Genomic DNA, 21,984 nt, shown 5'->3' with positions numbered 1-21,984 from the left:
TAACGTGAACGATATTGGAATATTTTTAGATCAATCTGAAGTCTAGACTTCTGTGGAAAAATCTCTTTCAATATTAATATTGTCGCTGTGAGTTAATCTTTTCGCTTTATTTATAAAATTTTCTCAATTCCTCGTGTTTGTATGTAAACAGTCATTGTTCGTCTAAACTATTCGATAATACGAACTATCGTTCTGCTCTTTCTTATTTCTTCGTCTTCTTTACAGAATCAAGTAAAAGCACAAAGACGAAGAAAAGTTAAAAAGTTTTCCGAAATCGATGCTTGTAGCATCTTCTTGATTTGTGACAATTTCGAATTACCTTCGTTATATTAATAAAATATTCTCTTTGTTGTTAATAAAGTATCGAGTAATTCAATTAATTCTCATTTTAGTTGGGAAAACTTTACTTTTTGCTTCTACTTAGAAAACAAGAAACGAGAAACATCGATTCCAGGGAAGTGTGAAAAATTGTTTAAAAAGTCAATCGTCGATGTACCATGTTTGAAATAATCTTATCCAGAGATTTTGAAATTATAGTCGATAGCTATCGTAACATCGTTACAGCCTCGTTATGTTCACGTTATTTCGTGCATGATCGTACAATCGGAAAGGAATCAAAGGCCCTAGCGGCTTCTGAGTACTGTCACGAAACTTCACGCACGAAGTTACGACGAGCTCGGATGCGACAAGAAAAATGATCATGTCGTTCATGCATGCGAAGTCCCGTTATGTTACCAGGTAATTATCGAGCCGAATGTGCGATAAGAAGGTTCCACGATAATCGTAACCTGCACGAACCTAACTTTCATGCGATACGTGCGTATGGCTTTGTGTGTAAACGTACAATAAATATTATACCGAAGAAGTAGCGTATATATATATATTATTCTTGTATATATATATATGTATATATACACACATATTTATATGTATATTGTTGCATATATATTAACATATTCATATATGTGCATATTAATGTATATGCATTACACATATGCATATGTTAACATCGCTAAGAAGTATCCTGAACACTTGTTTACTTTCGTCAGGATGTAATTTAATTACAAGATCATAATTGATGGGAGCAAAGATGAGTTTGTGTTTTTATTATTACCATTACGTGATAAAATTAACCGTTGAAAATTAATATGCGAACAAGAACTTGTCATTCGTTATGGAACAGTTCCGTTATATAGAGAGTTCTGTATTTTTAGATTTTTTGTAATCATTAAAAAGCTTCTACTTTGCAAAATATATATTGAATATAGATGAAATATATACACATAGAAAGACTATCGTGATTAATTCGAGCAATGGTAATTAAAACCGGGGCGTATGTCGACGAATAATTTCAATACGTTATAATGGTAAACTTTTTAAACGAATAATCAAAATTGTCTGACTGCATAGGAAAATAAATATAATAAAAGATATAAATATCGCTTTTAGCCAGTAATTCATCATTAATCGTATTACTATTATATTATGGAACAGCAGTCATGAATCGTTATTACAGATTAATTAAAGCGTTTGGATATTTCCTAGCGATAATAAATTATACATACATATATAGATATATGTATATGTGTATATCTCAGGTAAATTTGAAAAGTTCACCTCTCGTCGTTTATCTATCTCTTTCTCTCATTCTCTTTCTCTCTCTCACACTCTCTCAGCTGAAAGATTTTCAACTTGCAATTGGTCGTGATTCGTTTAAGCATCGATCTTCGAGGGGACTCGTACTTTTTCATTATTGAAGTCCCATTTTAATGAACGAAGTTAAACAAAATTCGCGTGCAATCGTAGCCAGACCTCTCACGAGTTCGTTGAGTGTGCCATTTTGCCCATCGCATTTTCTTAAAAGACACGGAGAATGATCACCCGACAGAGACCCGAGGCGAATGTGTATATACATAAAATATAACAGACTTTTTTTTACAAGCTAGAAGATCACATAATCTCACGAGAAATGGAGTTTTCTGAACGTTTTGCATGGCGAACGTGTTTTACTCCCGATTTCCTACCATCGTCGACTTTTTAGGGCAACTAGAGTACAATGATAAAGATCTTGGAGTATCTTGGACGATTCGTTACGAAAGAAACAGCATTTCTTCTTCTGCACGCAAATACAGTAAAATTCCCGTATTCGCGTTTCACCAAGATCTCATGATATTAGGTAGAAAATTCCTAAATTCCATCATCAAGGATTCGTAATATTAGAGAAACCCATTGCGAAACATCGAATAGTATTTGAGGATCATCCAAAGCAGATGATTATTTTAACAATACATTATTAACAGCGTTACGTCGCATTGGTTTCATCGTTATCATTAGGATTGTTACATTTTATGCAAATTTATACTTTCAAGAACATGACTGAAATCTATTTATCTCTTGACAATTGAATATTAATCGTATACGTATGTAATAAAATTATGAAATTGTGAAAAAGTAGAATTGTTTCGTTAGTTTGGCTTGTGAGAGGCTCGTATAATTATTATTTATATATTTCGCTTGATTTGTCTCGTTATCGATTATTTTATGCACGACTGCGACTGATTAATAAATTAATTTCAATCGTATGTGCATATATTGTGCTCGTTGCTATATACAGTTTTATAATACGAGGGTTTCACTGTATTTAACGTTTCGAAAACTAAAAAATCAAGATAGCCGATGATAGTCACAGTTAGAAATGTTACGACACGATATTCTTATTGCTTTCACGTTTGCTTAATTATAGTCTGTTGGAAGTTGCTCAACAGTGTCCAAGATATTCCGTATGTAGGCTTCGTTATATTTGTCGCAATGTGTTACGCTAAATCCATCTTTTTTTTTTGTTTTTTTTTCTTATTCTTTTTTTCGTACTATCTGAAAGAACGTTAACGCAGTTATTCCTAGAGATTACGATAACCTGTAAATTAAACGTAGCTTCTTAGCTTCTAGCTCGGTCTAGCTCGGACCAACGGCGCTATTAATATAACTAAAACGAAAACACGAAGGATGAAAATGTTACGTAACAGTAACGAAATATTATAATAGCTTCTGTATAAGTATCGTGGTGTTAGATATCACTTAATATAGCAGAGATTCGAAATGAATGAATTCGCAGAGCATAACGATATTAATCTTTGTTAGTAAGATACGGCAGACGATTAACCCTTAAATTACAAACGTATGCTCGAGGAGAATCTGAGTGTCTATTTCATTATCACAAGTTAGTGGAGAATTTTAGAAGCTGTATTTATTTAAATACTTGCAAGTATTTATATACTTTAGTTGTAAAAGATTTTTATAAATAAATAAATATATATATGCAATTATTCAAAGCTTTTAAAACATGGTGATTTTAAAAATAAAATCATTAATCTGCGAGAAAACAAGTTTGTGATAGCAAAAATACGAGCATCTGTCGTTAAGGGTTAAAAATCGACGACATTCTTTGTCCAAAATCAATTAACCACGCAAGGCTGTATAGATAACAAGACGCAAATCCTTTAATTGCACATAATCATTTTTCTTCTATATTATTTTCTCTTATGAAGTGTCAACTCTTACACGTAACAAAAATTCTGTGCTTTTAATTGATTTTAATTTCTATAGCATCGTCTTTTGGCTTATCTGCAACATCGATATACGATTTTTTAAAATAACGTATTCTGATTACGATATAATTCAATAATACGCATGTTTAACTGTATTGTTTCTGTGTTGTAACTGAATAAAAATGCTGAAAAAGTTGTTCAAAGAATTTCTTTTGTTCCTTGCGGTAATACGTACAGTATGTAAGTAGTATTAGAAATGCTTTAAAATTCAGATTTAAAATTCAGAACCAATGTTAGAACAAACGAATAACCGAAGAATCAGTGAATCAAAATGGTCAAAAAACAAAGCGCACTTTGGTCGTGGCAAATATCTCAATTTTCAAGATCGCGATTTATGTACAAAGAACGTAAAATTAAAAGCACAGAATTCTCGTCTAACATCTAGCGTATTCAAAAACGATCGATTAATTAATCTTGGACGCACAATAATAACATACATAATAAAAAATAGAAACGCTTCGTAGAAGGCAGAAACCTTCTAGCGATGAAACATTCTGTGTGAGGAACAAACAAGCTTCCACAAAGCATCACAGCAAAGCAATCAATCAATCGTAAGCGTAATATCGTTTAGAAACCTTAAAAATGTTCAATGTTCACGATTATAAAATAGTTTGGCGTAGTGACAGCAATTGTCGCAACTGTCGACTGAAAATATCAAAATTGCCCTTTGTTTGTGTAACTAATTGGCGAAATTCAAGAATCAGCGCAGGAAAGCAACGAACTGCAAGTAAGCGTAATTCGTACATGATCGATCGTAGGGATCGAGGATCGATTCAAATGCAATGGACTCGTATATAGGGTATTTCATCTAACACATTCAATGCGGAAGACATGAACGTGCGTGTCGTCGGAACTTCCCATCACCTTGCGGATGAAGACATCTGGATAGATGGACACGTGTTATAGAAAAATCGATTTCCACCATCAGGGACCCAATTCGCTTTTGTGCGTCGCATTGAACGCGTTAATTCGTTTGTTACTGACGATGCAAAAAACATACTTTTTTAATTTTATTTTATGATTGTAATTTTGCAAGGATCATTTCTGCTTCAGTTGCTACTTTCTTTCTTTATTCTATATGCGAGAAGTAAAAATATATCGGCTGGATTTCTGTAAATTTATTAGTTTCATTCTTCGAGCACGTGGTAACGTTCAATTTCTCAAAAGACAAATACTTCTAACATTGTTACTTTCTTGTACTTTCAGCTTGTAAAATTAATCGCTTGATCCATTCGCAAAATCATATAATTTCATTTTCTAATAAAACTCAGTATTTCCTTCGCCAAAATATATTCTCTTATTCGATCAAATTAACGAAGGCGAAAATGTATTCCTGTATATTATATAATATATATAATGTATCCTTGTACAATCTTCTTCGTATAGAACCAACTATCATTATGATTATTTTCTCACGCCGTCGTTAATAGCAATTGGAATCATCTTAAGTATAGAAATTAAGCGAAATACCCCATACACGATGATTCACTGGAAGAATCGTCGACAAACAATGTGAAAAAGACGCGTTTTAACGATATCTTCGCCTCTCGATTCGCGAACGACGATTCGACAGAGCATTATCAAACCTTAAAAAGAGCGCAAAACACAGTAAAAAAGTTGAAAGATAGCGCGCGCGCATAGAAAAATCCCAGTTGTACAGTGTGTCTATCAGCGAGCTTAAATTAGTTTACGAAACTATTTACACAGATCGCATTAAACGGAAGGTTGTCGAGCTTGTTATACATGCTCGTATGTCGCTGTACTTAAGCTTAGCGGCTTACAGTTACGTACAGATACCTTAGTTAGTTCAAAGATGATTCGTGCGTGTACCGCTATTATTATATTAAGAGTATGTATATATACTTTTTTGTTTTCTTTATGCATATGCATTATGTTGTAATATATTATATTATTTTGTGTTATATTACGTTATATTATATTATATTATGTTATGTTATGTTATGTTATATTATGTTATATTTTATATTATACTATATTATTATATATCACTAGCACTAGGTGAGTGAGAACTGAAACTTGGAGATTATACTTGTGGAATTTCTTCCTCGTTCACCTAGTGCCCAACGCTTTGTAAAATAACTTACAACTGTTCTCATATACATATATCGGTGTAACGTTTTTGTAATAACTTTAAGTGGACCCGAACGGTAGTCGAACGTGCACGCCTGTGCCTCGAGAAGAAATTTTATTATATAAGACTGTGTCATCAATTAACAAGTAAACTGGCTGTCTACGAGAGTATGCGAAAAATTAGATATAGTACGATATTGTAATATCTAGAGGAACAATTTCTTAACGTTCTTTTTTTTCCCAATTTTTACATCGTCTTGGATGGGGTAATTAAAATTTGATAAAATATCTCTCCATTTGAAATAAAGCATACCGCTTCGTGACAAGTTAAACATTGTAAATATATACAATAGAGGGTTGTATCAAGTGGAGTACATTGCGCTGCACTTGAAATCAATATACAGAATTATAAACGGAGATGACAATAAAAATCGTTATAGTCAACGTTATTTATATCTGTTCGCAGTTTTCATCGTGATTCATAGGTGTAAATCTAGATAGCTGTTTAAAATACAACGCTATAATCAACAGAATTCTAAAAAGTTGAAGCTTCTGCGTAAGTCGACTTTAAAAGATCGCTGTGGTTCGCTTCTATTCATTTTTTCTTCGCATAGAATATTCGTAAAAAGTGAATTCCTACGAAAAAGTCTTCTCGACACACGGGCACAGAAGAATTTATAACGGTTTTTAAGTATAAATATTGCAGTGTAAATAGATAATTTAAATATTTGTTACTCGAAAGACACATCTAGATCGCATGTTTTACGTTGCGTCGTAAGATCATCGGAAAAATTACTCGCTACGATTTCCTCTCCCGCACAGAAAATTTTCCCTCGAAAAAATAACATCGAAGTCGGGTGCAGGTGCTGAGTTACATTTATCGACAAGGTGTTGTAAATAGCTCATAGCGACGTTCCGTAATTTTTGTCATCGTTTCTTCATCCCCGTGTCGTTCCTTCCTTTTTATATCCCTCTTTTGTTCTCGAATCGGTACGCAACGCCAGTTCACGTACAAGGCTCTTCGAGAATGACGCGGATGAATCGTTAACGTACACGTCGTGTCTAAAAAGGTTGCAATTTCTAGCTCTATTTTTCTTCTTTTACCAATGTGTTGCCACTTTTCGTTTATGAACAGGCACGCGATTTCCAGTTTTATTCGATTATGTTTCACGATTAAACTGTGGATATTTATGAAAATTTATATGTTCATGTAAATTTTATGAACACAAACGAAGGACTTAATGGGAAAGTCGTACAAGCGTATGTTTCCAAAAACGAGATAAAATCGAATTTTTGCGTAAACAAGTACTCGTTTAAAGATTGTTGTCATTCGTTTCTCTTATGAGCATGTATACTAATATGTTTTAATATTTAGAAACATCTTTTCTCGCATTGTAAAGTTTGTCACACTTGTACTATTAATTCACAACAAATGTGATATCTTTTATTTATCTACGAATACCGTGTCTTGTCTGCTTTTTAAATCGTATCTATAAAGTTTTTAACACGTTCAACAAAGTTGTATTGAATTCTGTTTCTACTTCAAATTATGTAACAGTAAGTCTTTGTCTTAATGTCATAAATATATAAATACTTTTAACACCTTCGTTTAGAAACGTCACCGACAACATTTTTATCAGTTAGAGCCGACATTGTGTCTGGTTAAACTGAAATTACTGTATCATACAATTATAGCGATAGTCTCACCGTACCCGTTTTCTGTTTAATAACTTCTTCGAGATAACTTCTTTAAGATTTAATAACTTCTTCTTCTTTAAGATCAAAATCTCGTAAATTCAACGTTCTACAAATTTTATCATTCCTTCACCGCCTGTACCAAAACTGAAGAGAAATTTTTATATTGTTTGAAATAGTCAAAAACTTTTTGACCAATTCAGATAATGTAACCGTTCAAACATTAGATCTTCGGATAGTAGATATATATATATATTTTTTGTATACTTGTGCACTTTAAATTTTCCATAAATGCATAAACATCCGCAGTCTATTCCTGACACATTATCCGAACACCTGTTTAAGGTGCGAAACAACGAAAAAAGTTCTTTTGAGGTGAAGTTCACCGAGGAAATCAAATGTTCAATCGCTCAATTATCAATACACGTTACCTTATATCACGTAATTATACTTCTGTCGTGTATCGAAATATAGAAATCATACGATCGAATTTCTCTGAATGTAGAATAGTTATTGTAAACGTCTAATTGGTCGTGACAGAAATTTATCGATAAAGGTAACGATATACATATAAAAATCAATCTAACAGTTTCTATGAAATACCAACGTGCTACGAACATTCTAAGTACCACTTTATTCTTTAAATTTTTGTTGTTCACGGAACGACCACAGTATGTTTTAATAGGCCTACCTACCACATACGCGATTGGTCGAGACAGAAGTTTCTCACGAAAGACGAAATTCAAGACAGAGGTAGAATCATATCGTGAACTTTAAACTGTATTCTCATAGTTGAAATCGTGAATGATACCACGAATGACCGTGCGCGTTCGAAGGAACTTCATTTGTTAGAAACGAATATTTTTGTATTTTTTAGAAGAAAATTGTTATTAGAAAATAATCAAGTTTATTTACAAGCAGTTAGTTTGTAAATTAATAAGTAAACATGAAGAAATCTAAGGTTCTCGAAATGTATGTTTTGTACATTTTTCAATAATTTCTTAAAATAATCAAGCGTATCATATTTTGAGAAGAAAAGACGTTTTCAAATTTTTATTCGAAGCTCTTACGTACTTCGTGTGTATAGCTTTTACTTTTAATAATTTAATTTGTATAATAAATTCTTCTCTGAAGTTCCTTCGACTTCGTGGTATCAAAATTATTCAACATCGGAAAGTAGAAAATGTTGAATGATTACCGAGATAAGCTCAAACAGAATTCTTTTTGGCCAGAATCCCTTTCAAATTTCACTTCCTTTACTTCTTTCCCTATAAAATGCGCCATAAGTGTCAGATGAATTATGGTGTGGTAGAATAATAGCATTTCCTAATAAACAGGTGCCCTAGTTCTGTCATATACAGAATGGTCCATATATCACAACTGTGTAAAATATCATACAAAAATTTTCTTGGTTTAAAACAACAAATATCTAACATAGTAATAAGTCATTTTCTGGAATAGACTTCTTAACAGGCAAATTTTACTTGTATCATACGAATGAATTTCATTTGTTCGATAACGACTGATATTTCGCCGTAAATTATTAGCTTTCCCTAGGGTGCAATAATAATTTATCAAGACTTTAAAATATTGACTTTAAAATATTCAAGTGTATGATATTAATAACTCGTGCAAGATATTATGGGCCATTTAGTACATTACACACAGATCCAACAGACTAGATATGTTTGTCAAATAATATAAATACCTTAAACAATTGAAATTCAATGAAAATTCAAGGCGATGATCTTTAAAATCCAAAAAATGTCTGCCAGTAAAATATCTAAATATCCGTAAAACTACCGACGCTAGGCCAATTCTTTTAGATTTCTAAAACACCTTTTAATATCGATACTTATCCTAGAATTTTCATTTGCACACACACACATGCGCGCGTTATGTATAATAATTAACACATATGCCAAGCTACCGAGGAACATAGCGTTACAAAAAGAGAATACTCGAGACGGTACGATACAATCATTTCGTGCTGCTACAAATGCAAATGAATCATCTACATAGAAGTTGTCACTTTTAGATTGGCACGTAAAAATTATACTTAACAACTTTTCCTAATACTTCCTATCAGATTTAAGAGCATTACTCGGATGATTTCTTAAATTCATTAGATTTCTTTCATTCAAATTTTACCCGTTTCCTCTTTCTTCTTTGAACGAAATGTCCCTCCTCTTTTAACGATATTCCAATATTTCTCGAGATTCTCCTTCTTCTTTGCGCGTCTTCAATAATTCATAGTTGTTATCCTCTGTCTCATTATGCTCGTGCGTAGAACGTTCCGATTTAGTCGCATGAGAAATATATATTAATATATATATAATGCATCTATTCTATGTATACACGTTTGTTATTATTTTTTTTCTTTTTTTGTACAGAGCTTTCTTTGGTTTTCGAGAAGAAGGAATTAGTCTTTCATAGTAATAACGAACTGTTTTTGATTGAATGCAGGGTGTTCGGTTTGGCAATTTCTTTTCTTCTGTTCGCTCTGTATTTCAATTTATTCCTGCCGTCGTAGAAGAACCATAACTGTTGGTTACTTGTCAGAAACCTGAAGAAGGTTCCAAATCCACTTACGTTCACGTTAAATCCATTTAGACGATATTAAGCATCTTCCACTCTGTAATAACAACAACTTAGAGAAATATCTCCATAAAATTTTAGTTGCTCTACGATTTTCGAATTTCTGTATGTCAATCTCATTTCAATAAATAAAGAGACTCGTAGAATTTTAGAACGCGTTTTAGCGCAATATTAAAACGAGAACGTTTTAACGTACAACGATTCTTATCTTCCATAAATTTAATAAGTAATAACTAACTAATAAGAAACAGATTGAAAAAAGATAAGAAACAACTTGATTGTCGCAACAGAGTCAAATAGAACCTCCTGAAACGTACGTAAACCATAAAGTAATATCTTACATCGATATTCATAGTGTTCTTCTTTCTTCGATTTCGAGCTCGAATGAACAAAATAGCAATTTTAAGCAAAATGTTCCTGGCTTCAAGTACACGTAAAAAGACAAAGACTTGTTCGCAATATCTCAAGGATTTGTGTCGACTGACTTTGACCAGAGAAAGTGCGATAACAAAGTTACTCCGTCCTATTTCCTTATCTCTACGTGGAATTCTTCAATGTTTCGCAGTTTGCATTCAGAAGTAACCGAAAGAATGGTTCGCTACGAAACATAGCATAACATTTCAAACAGTTTGTATTTCGTTTACGTAAAATATCAACGGCCAATGAAGTGATATCGTGGATCGGATAAAGCTCGAACACCCAGCATACAGGATAGAAAAGTGCACTTTCTTCAGCGACGATTCAAGCTGAGTACACGTTACGCATTATATGTCGATAATATATATATATATATTTATATTATATAATTATATATATATATAATTATATATATATAGAAAGTTACAAAAGATAAAAGAATCGAGTATAATGTACACGATGTATAGACTGTCTTCAACGGTTATTCTCCGTTTTACTTTCCTTTCAAAAGCTTCGATTTATACGTTTTCCAATTTCTCTCCTCATTCTCCCTCTCCTTATCTTTGCCATTCTTTTCTCCTTTCTCTTTCTAATTTAAGTCTGGAACGCCTAAGGAGTTTCTCTCTATCAGCGGATGTACTTTCATCATCGACTAACCGGATCCAATTAATTAGCCGGTTTCTCTGACGTCGATCATTAGGCTTCGTCGGAGTGAGAGCCTTGGGAGCTGCGCTTCTTCTTATGGTTGCCGTGGTGATGATGATGGGAATGGTGTTCATGATGGTGATCGGTGTGCATCAACGCGTCAGTTTCTGGTTGATTCTGATGGCCCACCAGCAGGTCCAGCGTACCTCGTGGAAGTCCAGCTTGATCGTTAGCTGGAGGCGGAAGTGGAGTTGCTACGGGCGACTCGCTTGGTAATGGCACACAGTGCAACACGTAGCATCTAACACCGGCTAGTATGATACCTAAAAACATTGAGTTTTGTTAGTCATTACCATACTTTACGCGATCGTTTTACCATTTAACACTAGTATTTTCCTATTTTTTTTTTTTTTTTGATCACTAAAATGTGAAACTTGTACGAAATGGATCAAGAACGAGAAGAATACGGAAGGGTACATAATAGTCATTAGGATCCAAAGGATGATCGTTGGACATTTATTACGATGATATTTTATGAGGTAATTTGACTGTTTAACGTTGGAACTAATTGGGCGATTAAAATGTAAACTTTGTAACAAGCGACTCAAAATGCAGTTAAAGGAAAGCTATACATAACGCGAGGATAATGCCTGGAGATTATCGAGTTTTCGATATGATGGTATTTTATAGGATCGTTTCACCGTTTAACGTTGAGGATTATTAAACTAATTGTAAATTAGCTACTCGCTTGTAACTCACTACGATCTTCGAGAAATGTAGGTGTTTAATTCTGGAATTTAAAAGGGGAATCGTTACAAATATCAACCAGAACGAAACTCTTCTTGATGAACGTTGATCGATTCGTAATTACACTATACAATTTTCATAAACAAAGCTTTAAAGGAATCTTTAAGATTTGTTAAAAAGATTAATAAGTTTTATCATTATTTTTTGTTAGAAATATCAGCACTAAAAGTATCGGACTAGAACTAGACTAATTCTATACTAAATTGTAACATTTTACAACGAATTACGGACATTAAAATAGCAGGAGTATGAAGAAAACACAAATAAGCTGATAAGTCTTTATCTATTTACTTTACGAATGATCATTAAATTTCTAAATTTCTAAAAATCTACCACGATATATATATACGATCTTTATAAAAAATTATGGATTGGTCAGTTCGACTATTCTGATAGTTGTAGCGTTAAACTTTAATAAGTACGAATGATATTGATGTAATGGTGATAATAGTGATATAATTATTTTATATGGTGGATATTTATTTCTCATATTTTCTGCTGCTCGTGATTTTAATCATAAAAGTTGATACTAAATAATATTCCTAGTTTCTGTTTTACTCCATATCTTATGTTATTATTAATATAAATAGCTTCTTAGGGACAAGTATTACTGAATTTACAATGTGAACGATGAATATTTAATTCAAAAAATTACAAAATTCGAAAGAATTAGAATATGACATACTCGTTACATAAATAACGGTGATAAAGTATCAATTTAACTATTTTATTTGTTCATTTCATAGAGATTTCATTTAAAAGTTGTATTTGTTAATCAGAGATTTTATTTGTTATTTCAATACATTTTATATTTATATGAAAAAATACAAGTTACTGAGCGCCTGATAAATACTGAGATCGTCCACTGTGAATACGTTGCACGTACAATACACGTGTAGCGGCACAAGAGTTAGAATTCGATTCAAATCATGTTATTGTTTTGCTTCGGAGTATGAAGTTCGTTAGGTTACGTATAATGTAAGAATAAACAAACTCCGAGCAAAACAACGTCGCCGCTACATGTAACCGTAAAACAAGGACAAATTTGAATCTTCCGACTTGAGCCCGACTACTATAAATAAACAGACGCGATCGCAAACGGATTATTATAACCTGCGACCAAACGACGTTACACACACCGTTTCGCGACTAGGACATTGTACTGACAATTTTAAATACATTAATGATTTCACCTATTAGTAATCTCATCATTCGACCTCCTACAAATTGGTGACCCCGACGTGATCAAAGTGATAGAGATAACCGGGAGAGTGCCGATAAGATTTCGAACTCCGCGAATATTAGAGTTTTCGAGATGACGAGTACCGACAAAAACGAGCTCGGTAACGTGGACGCGGTAAACGCTCAGCTCCGCATACCATCGTTCTGGGCGGCTGATGTAGAGCTGTGGTTTAATGTGTTAGAGGCACGGTTCAAACACGCCCGGATTACGAGTGAGGTGGCCAAATATAATGCCGTCATCGCGAATATCGATAAACCGTATGTGCGACTCATCCGCGGCATCTTAGCCAATCCACCGGAGAGCGGGCAGTACGAGTTCCTCAAAAAGGAACTCATTAAGAGGCTGGGCGAGTCAGACACCCGACGCCTACGTAAAATAATAGAAAGCGAACAACTAGGCGACAGGACGCCTTCTCAATTTTACCGGGACCTGAAAAGCCTCGCCACCCCTGCAACATCGGACGAACTCATCCGGACTCCCTGGGAAGGCTGACTCCCGATGCACGTGCAGCGCATCCTAGCCTGCGTCCAGGATAAGAGGCCCGAAACTCTGACCACGATCGCCGACAGCATCCATGAAATACGCCCGGAACTAGGACAGGTTGTTGCGGTCAGCACAGACCGAACCACGGCAGTAGGTAAGCCAACGACATACGGCGGCGGAGTAAACGATGCCACGGTTGCCGCCATCAACGCGCTCAGGGAACAGATGATGCAGATACAGGCGAAAATAAACGAGTTGACCATCGGGGATCGCCGGCGACCATGCTCCTGCGCGAAATACCGCCGCCGTTCGCGATCCCGAAGCTCGTCACGGCAAGGCGGCTTATGCTTTTATCATGCGACGTATGGCGAACGCTCGAGAAATTGCACCTCACCGTGTACATGGAAATCGGGAAAACGGGATCGGCCGTCCGTAGTGCGGCGAACGACGACGGCATGATCTCCCGCCGCATTTTCGTTCTCGACACACGTAAAGAAACTTCTTTGGTATTTAAGTGACTCGAGAAAATAATGTCTAAGTTAAATTTAAATTATAAATTTAAATTACTCTTCTTATATCTTTATATACTTATAAATTCTATATTTCAAATATCTATAACAATCTATAAATCTTTCGAACAAAATTTTCAAATATAAACCATTTCATTTTTAAAATGCGTTATTTGATTATACATGTTGATCTGATATACATATTTTCAATAATATACATAAAATTTAGATTTGCTAATTTAACGGAACTTTGACGATGAAAATGAGCTTTACTGGTTTACGTTGCGTTAATTTTCATAGGCTGGAATGTAATTAGTTTAGTGTAACGAAAATTCGATCAAAATTTGTACTATAAATTTTGGACTACACGTCAATATATCTCGCGTTTATACTGTGTACTCTATGCAGCGTACTTGGACAATTTAATTCCGAAGCAACCGCTTTATCTGTTGCTAAGTTTACGAGTATGGCCTCGTGTTGATAATATTGATGCATGTGAATTTCATCGGTCAACTTTATCGTTCATGCAAATGTTATGGAGATTCTTGCTATTGCATTCAATCGATCTGCACTTAAACGTATGTGACAAGAGACATTCGAGTACAAGAATATCGAATAATGTTCGTTATGTAATTATATACTTCTTTTTCGTAATAATATTCGACATTTTAATTTCTCCTTTTAATTCTTTTACTTTAAAAAATTTTTTTATTTTAATTTTACTTTTATAAATACTTTTGAAAAATGTTTAAAAATAGATAGACAAGTACAAGATATTCAGCGCAACAATTAATTTCGCTATATTATTTGGGTTTGATTTGGAAAAAATAAATTTTCCCACTTTTCTTGAAACAAATTAATAAACTCACAATTCAGAAAAAACGTGGCATAGTCCACTTTCGCTCTCAATGTTTCATTTAAATTTCTTTCAAAGTGACTTTTTTCTACCAGAATTTCCTATTCACTTATACGTACATGGATTTCTAATAGCTCGTTAAAAACAGTTGGGAAAAGGATGATCAATGATCAAATACCAAAGTATGGAAAACTGAAAATGTTTGTTGAAAAAAGTTTGAATCGACCTAAATACGGTAAGTACTTTTAATAAGCTGTTGAAAATGTTCACGAATTAATTTTGTAAAAATTTTTCGAGCGAATGAAAGTGCAAAAGGATACAAGACAATTTTGGACCTTATTCAGAGAAAATTCAGCTAATTTTTATTCCTTTTTTGTTATTTGTTGTTTTGTTGCGAATTATATTTTTTGAGAAAATTTTAATGAAATTATTCTATTTCGTCTGTAAAACTCGCGCAATTTTTATATATATGCAAGCATATTTAAATCTCAGATGTGTTTGTAAACATTTTCAGCGTACTTATAATAAAATTAATGTTTTGTTTAAAGAACTTCGTTAAACATTTCCGTTGCAAGATTGTATAAATTCGTGACGATAAATGTATTTAACGTTTTATACGGAGGATATTTGCATCCTTGAAGGTATTCCTTTTAGCTAAGTCAAAGAACAGCTATCACTTCTATTCCCACCACAATGTTAAACGACATTAACTTGATTACTCTGAATGAATAGCTCACAGTAATATGATTTTGTCATAAAATCTCTGAAGAAGAGAAAGTTCTTTCCAAACTGCTTCTTATTACCTCGGCATTGTCTTGTATAATATCTCATTACTAACTATAGAATAAATAAAACGAGTTTATACGCGAATTCCATTATTTCAGTAACGAAGCATTCGGAATATTTTATTAAAATTTCAATAAATAAAAGAACGTGAATATTTCATCAGAAGCATTTCGCTTTTCCTACATTTTTGTGTAGGAGATTTAATAATATAATCTCAGAAGACGATCATGATAAACGTTTAATATCGTTGGAAACTTTTTCTGAAAGCAAAATATTAATAGAACTTTTAATAAAAGTTGGATCTGTTTCAAGTACGAGCGTTAAATAGAGGGACATAATTTTAGAATATCTCATTTTTATTCTTCTATTAATCAGTATACTATATCTATTGATATGAAATGGTTAGAAGAAATGTAGCGGCACTCGGCAGTAAACTTTCTAACGGTTTCTGTCCTGTGGACCGCTACACGAAGACCCTATCCTTCGGACAAGATGATTGCCAGACGTCGAAATATTTCTATAGCACATTTTCTATCTAGCTTAAGGGCCTGGTATAAACCTTAGGATTTCCTATTATGGAAAAATACGAGAAATATGTTTTTTCTCAGGTACGATACTTCAACTTAGCAATATTAACGTTATAACGTCAGCAACTTTCTCTCGAGAGCGGTTAGCATCTTTCCTCAACCGCCGATCTAGAGATCAACCAATTAACAACAACGTCTATTTCCCTCACTTTCCTAACGAAGATTTTCTTCGACGAATTCGATGATCTCGTATCCTTAAACACGTCCCATCATAGTTTTCCTCTGCAGCCGACAGCCGAGTCTCGAGTTGTCAGTAGATAGTCTCCAGTCAGCAGTCGATAGTCCATAGTCGTTAGCCGAAAGTCGATAGTTGAGCAATCATCATCCGAATTTGAATCACTATCGTAACGCATCGCCTAGAAGTCTAACTTATAACCGCGAAACGCAAACAGCTGCTTGTTAATAGATATATTGTTAACCATACTCGAATGATTCTTTAGCACCTATCACGACTTATTCACCTCAGAAACAATAAAATGAAAAAGACAAAATATCACGATATTTTAAATAACTTCATTCGTTCTTTATTTTCCTATGTGAGATTTGAGAACAGTGTTTGGTATACTGTAACTGTAACTGTCTAGTATATTATACAAGTTTGAATCGTTATTTAAGCATTTGCAACGAACATAAATACTGGTTAACAAACGCTTGAAATTTTGCAAAGGCGTGTTAGTATTTAGTATGATTGAGTCTATTCAGTTCGCAAGTTTCCAAGCATAAACTTGGTGGTTCTAAAGTTCAAAAGTTACAGAATTCAGAGCTGCAATAGAACGAGCTGCACGACGAGATACATGGTACGAATTTGCAAAATTTAAAAGGAGAATGCATTAAAAATTGTTTTTCTTCGTATCATTTCCTTTTCATTTTATTTTATTAAATTAGCATTTTTCAATTAGATGTGTCCAATATGAAAGATATTCAAATAGAGAAATAACACGAAACATATTTCCTTGATTTACCATCTCACGAATATTCATTAATATTTTAATTACAAACTGTAGTATTGTATAATAAATTCGTAATAAGTGAATGGTAAAATCTTAAATCAATATTTTGTTACAAATATTACATTTTTGTTAAAAAACATGTACATTCGAATTATTTGATGAAATCATGTTACCGTGATATGTTCTTTTGAAAATGTCGCATTTTAACTGTAGATGTAATCCAATTAGTCAATGGAATTACATATCCTGTTGAGAATACATAATTAAATATATAATTAAATATTCTGTTGAAAATATTATCCCTACGCTCGTTATTAATGTATTATTCGATGAAATTGACTATGCAGTATAATGAGTCGAAATGTTATGTGTTGAAAACGTCATCATTCTACCACAGATATGTAGCCTAATTACTTGAAATCAACTTACATGATAGATAATAGATCCTATTTGAGAGTATTCAACTGCGGAAAAATGTGGCCTAATTACTCAATGGAATTATATTTTCCAATATGATATTTTATTTTGAAAATACTATACGTCTGTTTGTACAATGAAATTAAATCGTTATAAAGTACACATATAACAGCAGTTAATACTTGAAATTAACGTATTAAATCTATGAAACCAGCAATTTGTGTATAATTTTGCTTTGCTTTCCGTTAGCGCTACTATATAAAAATAATTTATTTCGTTTTCCAAAATTCTTCTGTAAAACATATTATTCCTTTACGTGTACCTATACTAAAAATAAACGAAAATTACACAAATTTGAAATTCTCCGTATTATTATACTTGTCTCTTTCACGCTCGGTGTATCACCGTAGTAAATCGTTATTAACCAACTAACCGACAAATATAATTGATGTTAATGAGTCTTGGGTCAATTAGTGAACTTGCATCTCCTTTATAAAAATATCAGAAAAAGTGTGTTTCTATTATTAAGAATAAATTCTTTGTTTCCACAGTCTAAAAAATTTCGCTTCCAGAAGGCTTGAAAAGAAACGCCAATTTCAGATGTAATTAATTTCGCTGGAATATACTTAAATTCCGTATCACTTCATAAAATCATTTTAACTATACAAGATTACAACTGAAGTTACAACATGCTTGGGAATTTATTCTTCTCTTTACATATGCCTTGCAGTTGAGATGAATGTATTTCCTTGACCCATTGTTCTCTTATATTATTCTCTGGTGAACATTCGTCACGAGCACACCGGATCGTTCTGGCAGAAATTCAGTTTCTTTGATACGCTTTCATGGGCTGAGAAAAAATGGCTCACCTAGGAGAAGCAGAATGCTGCCCGCTATGAGTAAAGCGAGTCTATGGTCGGTGGTCGTCGCACCCGGGGCAAGTTGGACTAGACCAACGACTAGCACCACTGCGCCTAACAACAGACACGCCACCACCGCGTGTAGCCCCGATATCTGTAAACGATAATGTCCTTGTTAAATCATTTGCCACGTCTAACTGTCATAGGAATCATCTGGTGGTGATTCCACGTGCAAGGTATAAATTATTCATCATCTTGCAAGTGTTTCTCTCCAGTGATTTTCTGTTATAGGATAATTCTAATGATCTGTGTTGCTTTTCACAATTAAAATGCTCTATACGTTATTTCTGTTATATTTTAAGATATGTTACGGCTCATACAGCGGATCACAAAAGCATTTGAACACTTACAGAAACTTCTTACGCATATATATTAATATACAAAACACGTTATAACATATATTCAGTTTTTAAAATACATTACCCCTTGTACAGTGGCTTGCGAAAGTATTTGAACGTATATAGAAATTGTTTATGAACATGTTACGAACATATAACGTATAGTACAAACTATTTGAGAACTATGTTAGCAGAAACAAGTCTGAAAATGCATGTAGCAGTTGTTTCTTTTTTACGATTGTTTACTGCAAACGTACGATTCGTGGACAATACCAAAGTATTTGAGCAATCAATTATTCATTATAACAATGTCTAAGACCATTCATTAATCATATTGCATATTATTGTTTTACTAAATGTACATTTGCAATAAGTATGTCGTAAGCTCTATGTACATTTTCGAATTAATTATGCATTTTGCTAACACAACCATGATTTTACATTTTAATTCTTGTATTTGTTTCCTGTTTTTTAAATATTTTAGTTGTGGTCATTTGTATTTGACTATGCGAATATGAATTTATATAGAGAAGCATGAGGAATTGTTAAACTGATGTAAAAATTGGAAAATTAAACGGATGAGTGACAACGTTTCGTGACAACAAGTGTAAAATATTCTTCTATTTCTAATCATTTAATTAATTTTATTAAAACAACATCCTTTAATAATTTTAAATATTTTCAAAAATTTCAATAATTATTATTTCAAGGACATATCAAAACATTATATTTTTATATTTTTTTTATATTATTATATGTTATTTTTTCTATTACAACGTTTTATTATATCAATATTTTAGTCGTAAATATTTAGGTGTATAACGTAATCGGTAAATTTTGTGCAAGATTTTAATGGATAGTAGTAACTCTGTTGTTTCTTGAGCTTTCAATCCACTGTATTATGTAACTGACGTCGTGCATCTGGTAAGTCTATCAAAATCTATATATAATCTCTATCAAGGACTCTTTTAATTAATCTCTTAATCATACTTATATTGTCAATGCATACTATAATATTAATCTCAAAACGATTTTCGCTGTTCGATGCTTAATTTCTAACAAAGTTACGTTCTAACAAAACATAGAACTCTTCTAAACCACAAAATCTATTTAGAACATTACTTAATCCACGTAGAGAGTAAACTGTTCAGTTCTATCGAGATTAAATGTATTTTTATTTTCGAAAAAATAAATACCAATTATCGATTTGCAGGCATTTATGGAAAATTTATAAGCATAAAAATATACGCGTGTAATATCTAGAGAAAAATTCGTTTTATCACATTTTATGAATCATACAAATTTCTCTTTAGATTCCATTTCTTTAAATATATTCAGAAATATTTGATTGGTCGTAAATATTACAGAGTCGATCACCTTCATTTCTAAGCAATTTCTTTCAACATAAAAATTTCAGAAAATAGAATCGATCACTTTGATTCTTGAGTTTCAGTGATTCGAGTGTTTTGCCAAGTCGTTGAAGTATGTGTTATAAGAAGATATGCAAATCTATAAATGGCACACAGGCACACATAAATTCTACACAGCGGAATAATTCAAGAACACAGAAATCGAACGTTCGTGTTGTAATAAAGCGTACCCATGATGCGTAGCGTATGGTCAGTTGAGATCAATAAATAGTCACGTTAGCGCGACGATATCCATCACGGTAATGTACGTACGTACATATGTTTGTATGTTTGTACGTTAAGCAAAAAAATTACCTTGCCACAGAGATACAACTCGGGTAAAGGTTCCAGGTGGTTGTTGTGGCCATGAGGACTGGGGGTAGGCGGTGAGCCTTGAGGCGGTGGCATCCATTGGCCCCCTAGGTAAAGCTGACTAGGACGTTTTAATCTTTTTTCCTGTCGTTTACGTTCGTGGCGAACTGCCACCGCAGGCATTGCACCGATCATCCTGCAAAACAGTCAACGAACGTTAGTGATAATTAAAATATTATAGATGCAAGTAAGCTTTTCTTGAAATTTCGTAGATTTACCACTGTGTCTTTTTAATTCATAGATGAATTTTAAGAAAAGTTCGTTTCAATGATTTCAACTAGATTGTTAAGATTGCACGATAAGATTATGGACAGTGGCTAGAAAAAATATTGATACGTCGATGTATTTACTGTAGCATTTATATAATAATGAAGTCTTAGGTCTTTAGATGCTGCATAATTTGAAAAATTTGATATTACAGGAATGAAATCAGTATCAGATAGACACAAAAAAACACGCTACACAGAATCTGATAGATACCTTTTTGGAAAACGAGGATATGTGCTTATATTATACTGTAGTTGTAAAAAGTAAAATACAGTTGTAGGTGTTAAATCATATTAAATTTATATATTTAATAATTAACTAATGAACGATGGTATATGCTTAGAATTAAGTTAAGAATATTTATAAATTGTTGTAAAATATAATAATTTAAAATCTTGTGAAAGTATCCGGAAAAGTCTGCAATTATTAAAAAATAAACTATCGTATAAATTCTTTTCCCTTTGGGATGAATGATCATTCTTGTCCACTGGTCACTTTCACGTTTTGTTATTATAATAAAATTATTCTTTTCATAAACTGGCATTTAATATAGATTGACACAGTTCTAAATGAAAAAATAGTACCTTAAGTGTAATTTTAGTTTTAGCTGGTAAAAAATATAAAAATTATAAAACTGATTATTGTAATAAATTGTTGGAGGGGTCAATTTACAATAAAAATTTCGAAGTAATTAAATTTGATTGTGTTATAATGGAAAAATCAATTTTCTTGACATCAGAATATTTTGCATTGTCACCTTTCTTAACCCAATCATCCGTAACCTTGTTAACGGTTAATCGTCATGCATATAAGGAACATCCGACTCGCGCGTGAGCTCATTTTCGTTTGAACCTTCGTAACGTGCAGATCGACAAAAAACCTTTGTTTACTTATTAGCGACTTAATTACGAATTTAAATATAGCATCTAAACCATTAATATATAACATTTAAGCTGTAATTCGGTTCGAGTGACCCTGTAGGGGTGGAC

At 33.0% G+C, this 21,984-nt stretch overlaps 1 protein-coding gene across 1 annotated transcript; it reads right to left on the bottom strand.

Annotated features, from left to right (window-relative positions):
* Positions 1–7,678: 7,678 nt before the first annotated feature.
* On the bottom strand, positions 7,679–20,893 carry LOC100742567. The gene is made up of 3 exons (XM_003492932.4): positions 20,672–20,893; positions 18,559–18,703; positions 7,679–11,374 (listed from the first exon to the last, which is right to left on the bottom strand). Exons 1-3 carry the CDS (start codon positions 20,861–20,863, stop codon positions 11,103–11,105), a joined length of 609 nt encoding a protein of 202 aa, XP_003492980.1. The 5' UTR covers positions 20,864–20,893; the 3' UTR covers positions 7,679–11,102.
* Between the last annotated feature and the right edge of the window lie 1,091 nt (positions 20,894–21,984).

This window comes from Bombus impatiens, unplaced genomic scaffold (assembly GCF_000188095.3).
Source record: "Bombus impatiens unplaced genomic scaffold, BIMP_2.2 scf_0899, whole genome shotgun sequence".
Lineage (NCBI taxonomy): Eukaryota > Metazoa > Arthropoda > Insecta > Hymenoptera > Apidae > Bombus > Bombus impatiens.
Note: the sequence above shows the minus strand (reverse complement) of the source record. Positions and strands in the feature narration are given on the sequence as shown.

What these genes read in the sequence shown, in the direction of transcription:
- LOC100742567 (XM_003492932.4), bottom strand. Translation starts at nt 20,863, where the DNA reads ATGATCGGTGCAATGCCTGCGGTGGCAGTTCGCCACGAACGTAAACGA. An exon ending in AGTTGTATCTCTGTGGCAAG is followed by an intron (nt 18,704 to 20,671) that starts GTAATTTTTTTG and finishes TATCGTTTACAG; the next exon opens with ATATCGGGGCTACACGCGGT. An exon ending in CAGCATTCTGCTTCTCCTAG is followed by an intron (nt 11,375 to 18,558) that starts GTGAGCCATTTT and finishes CAATGTTTTTAG; the next exon opens with GTATCATACTAGCCGGTGTT.